The following is a 13,719-nucleotide window of genomic DNA, read 5'->3' as shown; positions in this document are numbered from 1 at the left end:
CAGATAATAAAATGAAAAACTATGTGAGAAAGGGTTTTAATTGGATGGAGTTCTGCAGTGATGTTGACCATGGCAGTTAGGGGTACTTGGTGGGCATACAAACAGGCTAAACAGGATCTTTACTGAACTAAGTGGTTGAATTCTTTTTGTCCCAGCCTTCTCCTTGGTAAAACCTGCCGTTTTTTCCTTCTCTCTTTTTTTCTTTTACCCTTTTCAAAGCAAGATTTAAAACTCATAGATCTATTATCTAATAGAAGTGTGGAAATGGGTGTGTGTGGGGGGGAGGGGGGTTCCTAGTCTGTTAATTCTTCTGAAAAGGGGTGGGGATGAGAGGTGTGCTGAACTTAACCAAAAGGTGAGAGAGATGTGTTAAGAATTTACATTAAATAAAAACTACAGTGTAGTTATTTTTATTTACTTTCATAGAAGAAATAAAATACAATTTTTAGCTATTTAGAGTTGTAGAATTTTTACTTGTTTCTTGTGGGTCGTGTTTCTGCAGAAGGTGGCACCGATTCCTACAGTGAAGAATCTGATTCAGATTTATCCGATGTGCCGGAGTTAGACTCTGATATTGAGCAAGAAACTCAAATCAATTATGATCGCCAGGTTAGTAAGCAGCCAACCTCCTAACAAATGCCTTATAACTCAGAATCTCCATCTCATTGGATTTGGACATTGACTGGAAAATGGCTGGCACTTAGAAGAGAATCAAGACAAATAAGGAAAATTTCTTAGTTTTTGTCTTTAAATACAGGTTAAAAGTAAGGCATTTACCCAATCATGTCCTTAAGAAAGTTTTTTTTTAAGTGTAAGCTAGTAGGAAAGCTTAAAAACTGAGCGACAGCACCTAAAACTTTAAAATATTTTTTGCAAGCAAGCTACCAGATTTTGTATTCTCTTAGTAGATCATGAAAGCATGCATTTTCTTTATAGAACTAGATAGCTTTGGAGCCATGATAGCTTTGTAAGTGAGCTGTTATCCTGGTTTCTTAACTTACAGAGACTATTATCCATTTAATTAAAGTAAAAGCCCCAATACAATGCACCTTATCTCTCCAGTCAGAAATCATCTCTAGTAGAAAAGTTGTGCAATTACATCCAATTTGGGTCCTAATTTTTTTGAAAGTAGACATTTTATTCTAGCACTAAACAGTGAATATTAGAGCAATCCTTTAGAGGAATCTGGACATATCACCTTGTTATGGTGATAATTGTAGGGATTCTATTTTCTTGTCATTTAACAAAGACATGTGATGCAGATTCTGTACACGAACATGGAGTGAATAAGATTTCAGGTTTCAGACACAGCAATTGTCACCGTTGCCCATGGAGACTTACAATATGGGCCTATCATGTAGGCCTATGGCAGCTGCCATGAATCAAGTGTCTCTGTGGGGCCCGAAGCTGTGCTTTACATACACCAAATCCAACCCCACAATGACCCTGAGAGGTTAAGTAGTTCGCCCACATTCATATCACTTGTAGTATTAGGGTAAGACTGTGGATCTGGGCTTCTCTCCAAAGCATGCATTCTATGGGCTACTTGGCTTTGCCTCTACATAAACACTGAATTTACCACTTTTCGAATTTTTTTTTTCCAGCCCATAATCATCAATTGATTCAATGTATGAATCATACATTGATTCAATGTATGAAAAATTTTATCAGTGAAAACTCAGTCCAACTGATGGTTTAGGTCAACTTCATGACTAAATCAGTTTGTGTATTGATATTATTATGTGTTATGCAAAAAAACTACTGAAGTTAAGGATTTGGAAGGAAATTATTAATGGGGAAATATCATGCAAACATTAAATAATATTATACCCTAGTATCAAGGAAAAATGAAATTTAAGCAAAATGTTATTCTTTTCTTCATAAAATCTATGAAGAAAAGAATAACAATTTTCTTTAATTAGAAAGTTTTTATTTAATAAAATGATGCCAGTAAAAGAATGAAGAGACATGACTATTGAAATGCTTGCGTAGGATTTATAAATTCTACCTGACTTCTTACTTCCCAAAGTTTTCACCTGTACTATTTGATTTACACTCACAATATTCCTGAGTTATTCCTGATCAGGGACTTTTATCCTTTTCAACAGATGGGAATTTGAGGCCCACAGAAGTTATGAGACTGTTCAAATAAGCAATAGAAGTAACTAGACTAGAATTCAGTGCTCTAAAGTAGTTGATGAGCTGATGAAAGCATCACGAATTCAGATGAATAATTATCTTTAGATTTTAAAAGCTTAATTCACTGTATCTGTAATAGACAAAACAGTAATGACTTTTTAAAAGAAAAGATTTTGAGACAAATCCTAAACAAGGACTTTATTAGAAGAATATTTTATACTTTTTTTAGTAATGTAGTTTAATCAAATGAAAACTTTCCTTTAGGAAGATGAGAAATTACTAATTGTTTTTCATATTCATAATGTATTAAGTTGATATGTCTTGGTAGGAGGGCATAAACTACATGGTAGACAAAAGATTGATTTTTATGTATTTAAATTGTAGGAAATGTTCTCTCGGCACATATTAGGTTCTAGGTTAGACAAAGAGCTTTGCTCTATACCTCAGAGTCTGATTTGTCTAGATGCCATGGAAGGAAAATAATTCCAAGGAATGATCACCATGATTCATGAGGTATACATTTTGCAAATTTAGAATCAAGAAATTTCTTGCTTTAAATTATAACAAAATATTTATATTTTGTTGATAATGCCAATAAATTCCTTTCTTATTGACTAGAAAATTAATATATTTTCTGAATATAAATTACTTAAGAAACATAATGGAAAATTAAGAAAAGACATTTCATATCCTAGTGATTTAAAAGATATGTTTTGTTCATTAGAAGAAAGTAAAATTTGATAATATGTTATGTTCTCAATTTTGTTTATTTTTTCAAAGAACTAACAGTACTGTTAATTTTTTCTATTCCTAGTCTCTATTTCTTTTATTTCTGCTCTAATCTTTATTATTTCCTTCCTTCTACTAACTTTTCACTTAGTTTGTTCTTTTTCTAGTTCCTTGAGGTATAATGTTAGATTGTTTAAGATCTTTCTCTTTTTTTAATGTATGCATTTATAGCTACAAACTTTCTTTCCTCTTAGGACTGATTTTGCAGCATCTCATAAGTTTTGGTATGTTACGTTTCCATTTTCATTTGTCTCAAGATATTTTATTTCCCATTTGATTTCTTCTTTGATCCATTTTCGTTCAGGAGTGTGTTGCCTAATTTCCACATATTTGTACATTTTCCACCTTTCCTCCTGTTATTAATGATGGTGGCTGGAAAAGATACTCGATGTAATTTCTACCTTCTTGATTTTGTTGAGACTTGTTTTGTTTCCTGGAAAATGTTTTGTGTGCACTTGAGAAGAATATGTATTCTGCTGCTGTTGTATGGAATGTTTTATATATGTCAATTAGGTCATTTGATCTATGGAATTGTTCAACTCTCCTGTTTCCTTACTGTTTCTGTCTGGTTGATCTATCCATTATTGAGAGCAGGGTATCACAGCCCCGACTATGACTGTATTGATGTTCATTTCTCCTTTTAGTTCTGTTAGTATGTGCTTTATATATTTAGGTGCTCTGATGTCGGGTTTATAAATATTTACAATTGTTATATCTTCATGTAGAATTGACCCCTTTATCATTATATAATGACCTTCTTTGTCTCTTGTGACCATTTCTAGCTTCATGTTCTCAAAAACATGATTTCCTGCAATTAAAGATTTCCTGAGAATGTCAAGATATTAATGTTTTTGAAACCTGAAGAAAAGAGTCTCAACTAAATGTATTTGTTATACTTCAAGGTTTACAAAGAAGATCTACCTCAGCTAAAGCAACAAAGTAAAGAGAAAAACCATGCAGTGCCCTTCCTCAAACGAGAAAAGGCTCCTGAGGACAGCTTGAAACTCCAGTTCATACACGGGTGGGTGGCCTGTCACAAGCTTTATCACCAGGCTAAGGAGGTCTGCTGTACTCTGTGCTTTCCCACTTCAGACTGGCTCTTCTCTCCAATTTGCACTTACCTGTGATTAATATTTTAACTACTATTCTCTGTCCAGTCGATGTTTGGTGGCCATTTCAATGTGTGTGTGTATCTAGATTTTTCATGCCTCATGTACTTCCATGATGCATATGTTACTGCAGGTCGTTGTTATTTCACTTAATACTCTCCACCACCTCTGTTTCCTTTATCCCCATAACTTCTGCTCTATTTTGCTTGGCTCTGACTAGAACAATGTTTTCTTCAAACATTATTGCTCACATATGCCCAAAATCATTTTGAATTTTGAAAATTATGTACAACCTTCCATACTTTAAGTTGACATTTAAAATTTTTCAGCAAAAGTATAAATGGTTGTGAAGACTATAAGGTCTACTATTTTATAAACACATCCATTTAAAAATGGATCCAATGGAACCTTGATACCATAGATATTTGATTCTCACCATAATCAATTTATTTATTATTATTTATTTTTATTTATGCTTACAGCACCTGGTCTTCCTAGGTGGTCTCCCATCCAAGTACTAACCAGGCCCGACCCTGCTTGGCTTCCAAGATCAGACATCAGGCTTGTTCAGGGTGTCATGACCATAGACCATGGACTGTGGCTCCACTGGGTTGTGAACCCAGGACCTTCTGTGTGTAAAGCAGACATGCTAACTGCTATACTATGCAACCACGTCCTCACCATCATCAATTTAAAAACATAAACAAGTTCTTCTATAAAAGTAGAAAATTTCACATCATTCATACATCTCCTTGAACTCGTATTTTTATTCTACATCTCCTACGGAATTTTACCCTGGCATAATATTTTTTATGCATGAAAGTCTCTTATTGATTACCTTATCATACCTTCTGCTATGGATTCAAAAATGTCTGTCGGTTCAATTTTAACTTAGTTTCTTACGACCATTAGACTCTAATTCTGTGTTGTCCAGTATGCTATCCAATTGTAGCCACTGAACACTTGAAATAAGGCTAGTCTGTGCAAAATGTACACCAGATTTCAAAGAATTAGCATGAAAAAAGAATGTAATATATCATTAAAATGTTTTATACTGATTACATGTAGACATAATATTTGAGACATATTAGGTTAAATGTTTTTATAATAAATTTCATTTATTTTTTTAAACATGACCATCAGAAAAATTTAAAGTACCTGTGTTGCTCAATAATATTTCTATTGCACAGCTGCTCTAAGTGTTAACAATTTTTTTCTCGATTGAATTATTGTTACAACTATTAGTACCCAGCAGACCAAATCAGTCTAAATATAGTACAAATTCTAATAAGGTATTAAACATAAAGATTTTATTGGAAAAATTCTTTTAATAAGATAGAAATTTTTCAGTGAGTTCAGATATATATGCATACTTACTGCTAGAGTGTGACAGAGTTTAGCATTGAGTCTGTTTCCATTTTTCATTTTTTAATATATGTAAGCATTGAGAAAGCTTATTCACGTAAATAAGTCAGTGAGAATGGAAACAATTTTATCATAGCAACATTATTCAGTTCTTTAAATTTCTCTTGAGTTATAGGCCGAAAATATATATTATAATTTCAATATATCACACAAAATATAGTCTAATGATCTATCAGCTAACAATTCAATTAAATCGTTCTTTAATTATGTTAAAAGCTGAAAATTGGAAATCACTTGATTTTCAAAAGGATTTCTTACCCAGTCATTGAAATTGTTCACTCTTCAACATCCACTCCTGCATTTTTAATTGTCCCTTTGTTTTGGCATCCCTGGAAGGTTCAACATTCCAGGGTAATACACAGAGTAAGATTCCAGATGGATGAGAGCAATGACTTCCTAAAGTGGGAGCAAGACAATTGTGAAGGGGAAGTGGGAAAGGAGAGCCACCTCGCCACAGGTGTGTTCTCAGACGGATCAGTTTTAAGAAAGAACGTATACAGTAGCTGAGGATCTGGAAACAAATTCTGTTAAAATTATCAATGCCCATTTTCCCCTCAGAAAATCATCACATGCCCTCAGAAGTCCTCATTCCCCCATTGAAGTTAAGCAGCTATGAAGATACCTGGGTTTCTGCTTGCGCATTCCAGATGTTAGCTTTACCTTCTGACAACTTCTGCTCTGTTCATTCACTGTTTATGCAAATACTGTGTATTTCTTGGACCTGTGCTTCAGTTACAGAGGCTACGACTGTAGAAACAATCTGTTCTACACACAAGCTGGAGAAGTTGTCTATCACATTGCCGCAGTCGCTGTCGTGTACAACAGGCAGCAACACTCCCAGAGGCTGTACCTGGGGCACGATGATGACATTCTCAGCCTGACCATCCACCCAGTGAAGGACTACGTGGCCACTGGGCAGGTATATATCTCTTCTCTAAGATGAGGGCCTAGCTGGAGAGAGAGGATTTAATTTTGAATCCAGTTTACATATTAGAAATTCAAGAAATACTTGGTAGAAATAAACCTGAGGCAGGAAGCTGGAGATTCGGTGAATGCTGGATCATTTCATAACAGTGGGGGAATCAGCCAACATTCTAGGATGATTGAGAAGCCTCTGCGAGATTCTCATCCTAATATGGTGAGATCTGTGAATAGGATTAGCTAGGACAAATAATGCAAGTTCAATGAATACATAGTCTTTTTATACTTTCCTGATCACTGTATATCTAGTACATAATATACCCTAGGTACTCAAGATGTTTGTTGAATGAACCATTGTTTCACAGTATTTTTTTTTTAATTTAAAGTCACATGATTTGGGCTAATTTATTATTTTCTATTAGCTTTTCAAAAAACTAAATTTCAACTGAACCATTTTGGAATATTTAAACTTTGGATCGAGTCTATAATTGAAAAGCTACTCAAAACAGAGCCTTACATTTAGTCATTTTGTGTGGGGAAAAGAAAAGGGTAGAGTTAACTTAGTAAAAAATAATTTGTTAAACTCGGATTTATTACCTTGCTAATAAAGCGAGAATATTGTCAACAGTATTTTCAGTTTTGTACTCTTTTCTTCCAATGCACAGATTATATTTTTGTTCAGTTTTATCATAGGTTTTTAACTACAGGCCAACTGATTCTCAATAGTTTCTAAGTTGAAAGCTCTAAGAAAAACTCTTGAATGAAGGTCAGAGGTTAACATGAGACAACTAATTATTTCTGAGACTTGACATATAGGTGGTAGAAGTCTTTGAACAGGGTTCATAGGCTGGTATTCATGAGATCTATGAATGAAACTGAGGCCAAAACTAAAGAAGTCAACTCCAGAAATGTGCATTTTGGGGGAGAAGAATCCATAGCTTTTATTTCATTTGTAAAAGGACTACAATCCTCTAAAAGGAAAGAGCCGTTAGTTGACACACTGGTTTGCTGCCCCAGCTGCAAACTAGACCACTTATTCTGCATTGGCTGACATTGTTTTATAAGTAATTGATCACCATTTTGTCCCCCACCCCCCACCTTTTTTTTTTTGTCTTTCCTATAGACAAATGTTTGGCTCATCGTTATTCAGCAACCTTCCTTTGAAAGAAAAAAATAGAGATTGGTTCTTTACATAAACCCCTGAGGAGACACTGCACTCTATACTGTAATGGGTGGGAGGCAAACCTGTGACACACCAGTATGCCCACAGCCACACCAAGGGTAACTGTGTCTCCACAGACCAGTATAGGAGTTGGCAGAATTCTGCTCAGTTATGCACATAGGTTTATGTCCCATTTTTCTTTTTAGAGTCATTATACCTGACAGGTTTCCCCCCATGTATTATAAATGAAGAAAACCACTTACTATTATGCTTTTCTCTATTATTGGGAATTAGTGCGATGGAAGCTAGTATTCCCTTCAAGAAGAATCCACCTTAATGACAGAGAGTTAAGCCATGAAACTGTCATTTCCAGGGGAGAAGCAGGGCCAGGCTTCTTGAAGTAGGTTAAGTGATGATAGTGCCATGACAATATAGAGCTGACTGTCTTGACCAAGAAGTGGAATCTTGTGTAGAGTTGAGAAGGTGGGGAAAGGCAAAGTAGAACTAACTGACAAAAGCAAATCACTGCGGACATTGGAATTAGAGTTTTAAAAGTCTCTTAACTAGGAGCCATGCACCAGGTTAGGCAATGCTAACACCCAACCTGCTGCCAGAACAATCTTCTTACACTCTGTATACCTTAGTTTTCTTATCTGGAAAATAACGGAGTTGGACCAGATGATTTCTGAGAGTCTTCCAGTTTTCCAAATGTGAATATTTTGATTTCTGAGCAACACTTAACTCTAAAGAACAAAATTATTCTCATAACTTATAAGTAGTTAATAACACGCATCCTGTTATTTAAGGTTGGAAGAGATGCTGCTATTCATGTGTGGGACACACAGACTCTGAAATGCTTGTCACTGTTGAGAGGACAACACCAGAGAGGAGTGTGCGCTCTTGATTTTTCAGGTAAGCCTGTTTTCCGTAGAGTCATTGACAGATGGTTCTGCATTTACTTTTTTTTTTTCTTTTTCTAACATCTTCCTATGTAGTCCAGTTCTGTTTGTAATGAGGTAAGCGCTTTGTATGTTAGCTACCCAATCTTAGACCGGAAATCAGATATGTTAATGCCTCATAAAGAAATGTGGCCTTTCGATTACATGTCCTTTCTGTGTCTTCTTCATTTCCTCTCCCCCGCGTCATTATCCAGAGCTCGCACTGCGTTCTGCATTCGCTTGAGCGATTTGAAATCCAGAGCAGCTGTTGCTGTTGAAAGACTTAGTTACAAATGTCTGGCAGTGACTCAGAACATCAATTTCATCTCTCCGAATAAGTGGGAGCACAGCACTTTGCATTTTTAAATATAAAATACTAGGGGGACAGCTGCAAGTTCTCTGCAAAGGGCCACTTTATGATACTGGTGTTTTAGAAATAAATTTCGTATAGAAAAAATAGAACTCAAGTTTCCATCTTCTTAATTTAAAATTGGAACACAGTACTATAAAAATACTAACTGATGCATATTATTTTCATTAGAATAAGACTGTTTTCTTAAGCTAGCATTGGAGGCCAAGGACCTATCACAAAAGGTGTTTTTACTTACAAGTTTTTAATAATGCCAATCATAGAAATTAGGTCAGTAGAAAAAATTCTGAACATTTCTACAGAAAACTGATTCTATAATTTCCTTTTAAATTCCATTCAATTTTTAATATGCGCAATATGTATAATATTAGTCATTAAGTTCCATGACTACAAAACCCTACTTCCTCTCACATGTCCCTCACTCTCTACTCTCCTTGTTCAAACCCTCACTCTTTTTCATCTGTGCCATGGTAGTAATGCTGGTCTCTGATTCCATTAGCACTTCCTCCAGTCCATCCTACACACTTCTGGAAGCACAGGTACATGGCTACCATGTGGACTCTCCCTAGTTGTCTGACTTAGGGCTCATCAGTTGGTCGGATATTCATGGCTTTCCATGGTCTGGGCAACCTTCCCATGCAGTGTTATCACCCACTAACCCATTCATGCTCCTTAATATCTACCTAACTGTGGAACCTAAATGTCCCTTTTTTTTTTCTTCCTTTGGCCTGTGTTCCTTTGCTCATGCTGTTGCCATGTGTCTGTTTAAGTCCTACCATCCTTTAAGACTCAGCTGAAAGTTTTTTCCTCCATTCTTCCTGGGAGAAATAACGCATCTCTTCTCCTGCATTGTTGTCATTGCTCTGTGGTCCCTGTTAGAGGTCCATTTGGTACAGTAGTTATTTGTGTCGACATCTCCTATGCCCTTCATATATGGTAAACTTCTCGGGCAACAGAACTCATCTTTCTGTTCTCCACTGCACATGTTGTAGTGCTGCTCAAAAAAGGTTGTGAATAAATGAGTGAGTGAACAAATAAGGTTTTGCTTAATGCACTTTGTCTTGACATTCACTATTACTATTAGAACTTCACACTTTCACCATGTTTTGGTGAAAGTTATCTTTATTCTCTAACAAATAACATGGTGCAGATTTTCGTGTATTTTTTGCGTGTATGCGACATGCACATTCTCACATCCTATATACTATAAAACCTGAGTTGTTAAATGATTATTATAAGTTATTAAATACTTTCTGTGGTTATTGAATTAATAAAAATCAAAGTTAAGCAATTTATACTGTACACTAGTGGGCTCGTGAAGTAGAGAAAGCACAAGAGGGAGAGAGAATGACTCGGCGTACCACCTGCCAGTTGAAAGTCCAGATAACACACCCAATAAACAGCGAATACAAAGTCTTAAACTTTTACAAGTTTAATGGACATGCAATTTTACAGCAGATGTGCCATGTGTCCTTGATAAAACAGCAAAATCAAAAGGAAGCCATAATTTTGGTCCAAATATGATTCTATTCCAAATATGTGAATGAATTTCTTCTGCATTTTTTTCATAGTTCCATTCTTTAATGGCCAAACTGTCTTTTTCCTGAAATTGTTTGCTAGCAGATACATATGTGTATACTTAATATAAAAATTAATAAGTATGCTCTAGAAGAGTGGCAAGACACCCATCAAAGTAGCAAAAATAAATAAAAATAGTAAAACCTAAATGTGTCCTAGATTATAATGAATCTAATATCTTCATGTTTTTGACAGCAATGAAAATTGACTCAATAATCCTAGCAAACAATTTGGCACCATATAATAAAAGCTATAATTCAAAATGACAAGTGTGTGCACTATGTATATTTCATACACATTTCTATGTATCAAGTTAAGCAAAAGAAAAAATAGAACTCAAAATAACATGTATTCACTGATTTCATCTGATATCTGTATGTACATTAGCGTATAAACAGAGTGGCAGGAAATTTAGAATAATATAAATAGAATTTAATAGTCATTAAGTTATTTTTTTTTCCATAGAATTCTTCTTCTTCTTTTTTTTTTAATTTAGAAGAATCGAAAGAACTAACTCATGTTACTTGAGTACCTTTAGAGACAGGGATTAGAGGAATGCTGACCATGAGACAAGTTAGTAAACTGGTGTCCAGTAACTTGGTCTCTCAGTTTTGGAGCTCACATTTCTTCTGGGCTGGGTAGTTTATGGAATAGAGATCAAGAAATTGAATGAAGTCGGAAATCTTTCCCTCCAAAAGCAGCCCTTCGGATCATTGTCGGGGTAGAGAAACCAGATGCTCCAGGAAAAGGTTGAGAAGCCGACTCTGTCACTGCTTCTAATTCTCATCTTGGACAAATAAAGAAATTCCTAGATATGAAATAGTTTCTGCATAAAAAGTGTATTTTGGTTTTAACAGTACATTCTCTATTCCCCAGGTAACAGTCAATGGGGAAGAACCACATTATTCAGCAAATGTATTATTTTTGATTGTGGAAAATTACATTTTTGTCTCAGGGTTTAAATACCATGTTAATATATAAATGACAAAAAGGAAGCTAGTTGATAGTTTTAGAATATACTGATATTAAGGACTATTAAGAACTTTCGCTAGTATCTCATGTTTGATCCATGAGCTTGAATAGTTGCATGCAGGTGAATGGTGGTGGTTGATTGAACTTTGTGGTCTCTATGGCACCTCCTGAAGGTGTGAGCCGAGGCCCCTTTGGTTTAATTTTTATTGGTAGTATATTGTGTTATAACGATATGCTTTAGTCTAAACAGACTCCTGTACCACTTTATAGGCCATGAATGGAGATCCAGAGAGTTTGCTGGTATGGCCTGGGGGAAAATCAAACAGTGGCAGATCCAAGGCTAGAACCCAGGTCTCCTGGCTGAGTGGTCAGCTGGTGGGAGTTGTGGGGAGTTCTTCCTCTTCAGTCCCTTTGCCTTCTCCTGCCTTCTGCCAGGGCTGGTGTGAATTTTTGGCATAGAGTCACTTCATGTGTTTATTTACTTCCCTGCTCTGCCCAGCAAGTGTCTCCAGCTGCCCCTCTCATTATCCAATATAAATGAGGAGTGGGTATGTGGTGCATAGAGGCTGGCATGTGGAAAAGCCCCCAGTGAAAAGAGACCCTCATCCTGAAACAGCCCTGAATCACACATTCCTGAAAAGAAGCAACAATACTTTCCTTGTTTTCTTTGTTAGAAATGGATAAAAAAGTGAGTAGTTTAAGTCAAATTCCTGAGAGGAGATTATTTAGATCCCCCTGTTTAACCATGTAAACAGAGGGGGCCTTGAAGAAATTTTAATAAAACGGAGTCATGAAAATAAACATACCTTGAGGGTGCCAACATTGGCCCCACCTGTGTGCCTCAGTATGCCCGTATCCACCCATCTCTTACAAGTCAGCTCATTTTGCGAGGTGTTGTAGAAACCTACTTCTAGTACTTTTGTCTTTTATTAGAGAAAAAAATTGTCATGGAAATACAAAGCAGGCAAATGAAAAGTAGACAAAAAATAAGCAGTTATACATAGGAATTTAGATTAATCTATTCTTGCCACTGTTCCAAAGCAAACAAAAAAGACATTTTAATAAAAAACTTTCTTACAACATAATTCATAACTCTAAATTTTGTAAACAAGAAGGAATGAATTTATCTCACTTTATTGAGCAACCCTATAACTTTGTGAATTTATCATTACTGACTAGAGAAAACAGCTATCTTTGGGTTTTGTGCTTGCAGTAAGGAAAGTGCTTCTACATGAATAATAGAAAATCAGATTAGAAAGAGAAAGTTTCAGGCACGTAACTGTTTTCTAACCTAAATATCACCCTCATATTTTTTAAAACCTTCTAATTTGATTTCATTGTGTTCCATTCTGAAAAAAAACCATGCATTTTTTACGAGCTCTGAATCTGGGGACCAACTTGTAATTGAGTAAAATTTTTTTCTTTTTGATTTGCCCTTTACCATTGACATTAAGTGCCTTAGAATTATTTCCAGACTTCGTCACAAAATATCCATAATTAATACATACTAGAAAGATTTGAAAGGACATTACCTAGACTCTAAAAATACAGCTGAAAATAAACTCCAACTAACTGATCAAGGAACAATGGATTTTCAGAGCTAAGGTCAAGCCTCTGTGGTGAGAAATGAAAACTAGGAAAAAAACCTGAAAGGTAGCCAATTATATTTTCAAACTGTGTGGCATGCAGAAATAGCCTACACGTGCAGGATGCCAGGAAGGTCACCATCCTAAGAAGAGGTGTGGTTGTTGAGGTGCCTCTAGATTCATACTGTTTCTTCCTTTTTTTTTTTTTTTCAGGAATACAGTTTATTTTAAAAAGGTATTTTAAATCAGTGAGGAAAGAATGAATGACCCATTCAATAAATAGTATAGAGACAAGTGGTCATCTCTTTAGGAAAAAAGTTATCTCCCATCAAAACCAAACTTTAGTTAAAAATAGATATACACACATCTTTACCTCGTCTGAAGTTGATTTTTTGTGTATATGTACGGACACATGCATTTTAAATGTATATACATACACGTAGTCATGATACTTTATAGGGGTAGAAAGGTGGTATAACTGTGAGGACAAGCTGAGGGGGCCTTGAAGAAATTTTAATAAAAAGGAGTCATGAAAATAAACATACCTTGAGGCCTTCTACAAAAGAGGCAAAACTTTAAAAACTATCATCTTAAATGTGCAGATTTAAGAAGAAAACAATATAGGATGAATGAATACAAAAAAAAAGAGACGTTTGGTACAGTAGTTATTTGTGTTGTGTTTTTGAAAGGAATGGTAATTAAAACAATTAAAATTTGTAAAGCTGTGTAA

The 13,719-nt window shown here is 35.3% G+C and overlaps 1 protein-coding gene across 6 annotated transcripts in view; it reads left to right on the top strand.

Moving 5' to 3' along the window:
* EML6 (echinoderm microtubule associated protein like 6) overlaps nucleotides 1–13,719 on the top strand; it is a 267,350-nt gene that overhangs the window by 163,111 nt on the left and 90,520 nt on the right. For all 6 annotated transcript variants that reach the window (XR_003045624.1, XM_025045093.1, XM_015587547.2 and 3 more), the window contains 4 exons: nucleotides 503–609; nucleotides 3,831–3,949; nucleotides 6,195–6,381; nucleotides 8,352–8,457. Coding sequence is in view for 5 of the 6 variants with exons in the window: in XM_025045093.1 (XP_024900861.1) it covers nucleotides 503–609; nucleotides 3,831–3,949; nucleotides 6,195–6,381; nucleotides 8,352–8,457 (519 nt within the window). In the remaining variant the exon portion in view is untranslated. The remainder of the gene's footprint in view (nucleotides 1–502; nucleotides 610–3,830; nucleotides 3,950–6,194; nucleotides 6,382–8,351; nucleotides 8,458–13,719) is intronic.

This window comes from Pteropus alecto, unplaced genomic scaffold (assembly GCF_000325575.1).
Source record: "Pteropus alecto unplaced genomic scaffold, ASM32557v1 scaffold131, whole genome shotgun sequence".
In the NCBI taxonomy this organism is placed as follows: domain Eukaryota; kingdom Metazoa; phylum Chordata; class Mammalia; order Chiroptera; family Pteropodidae; genus Pteropus; species Pteropus alecto.
This window is presented reverse-complemented; position numbering and strand designations above follow the sequence as displayed.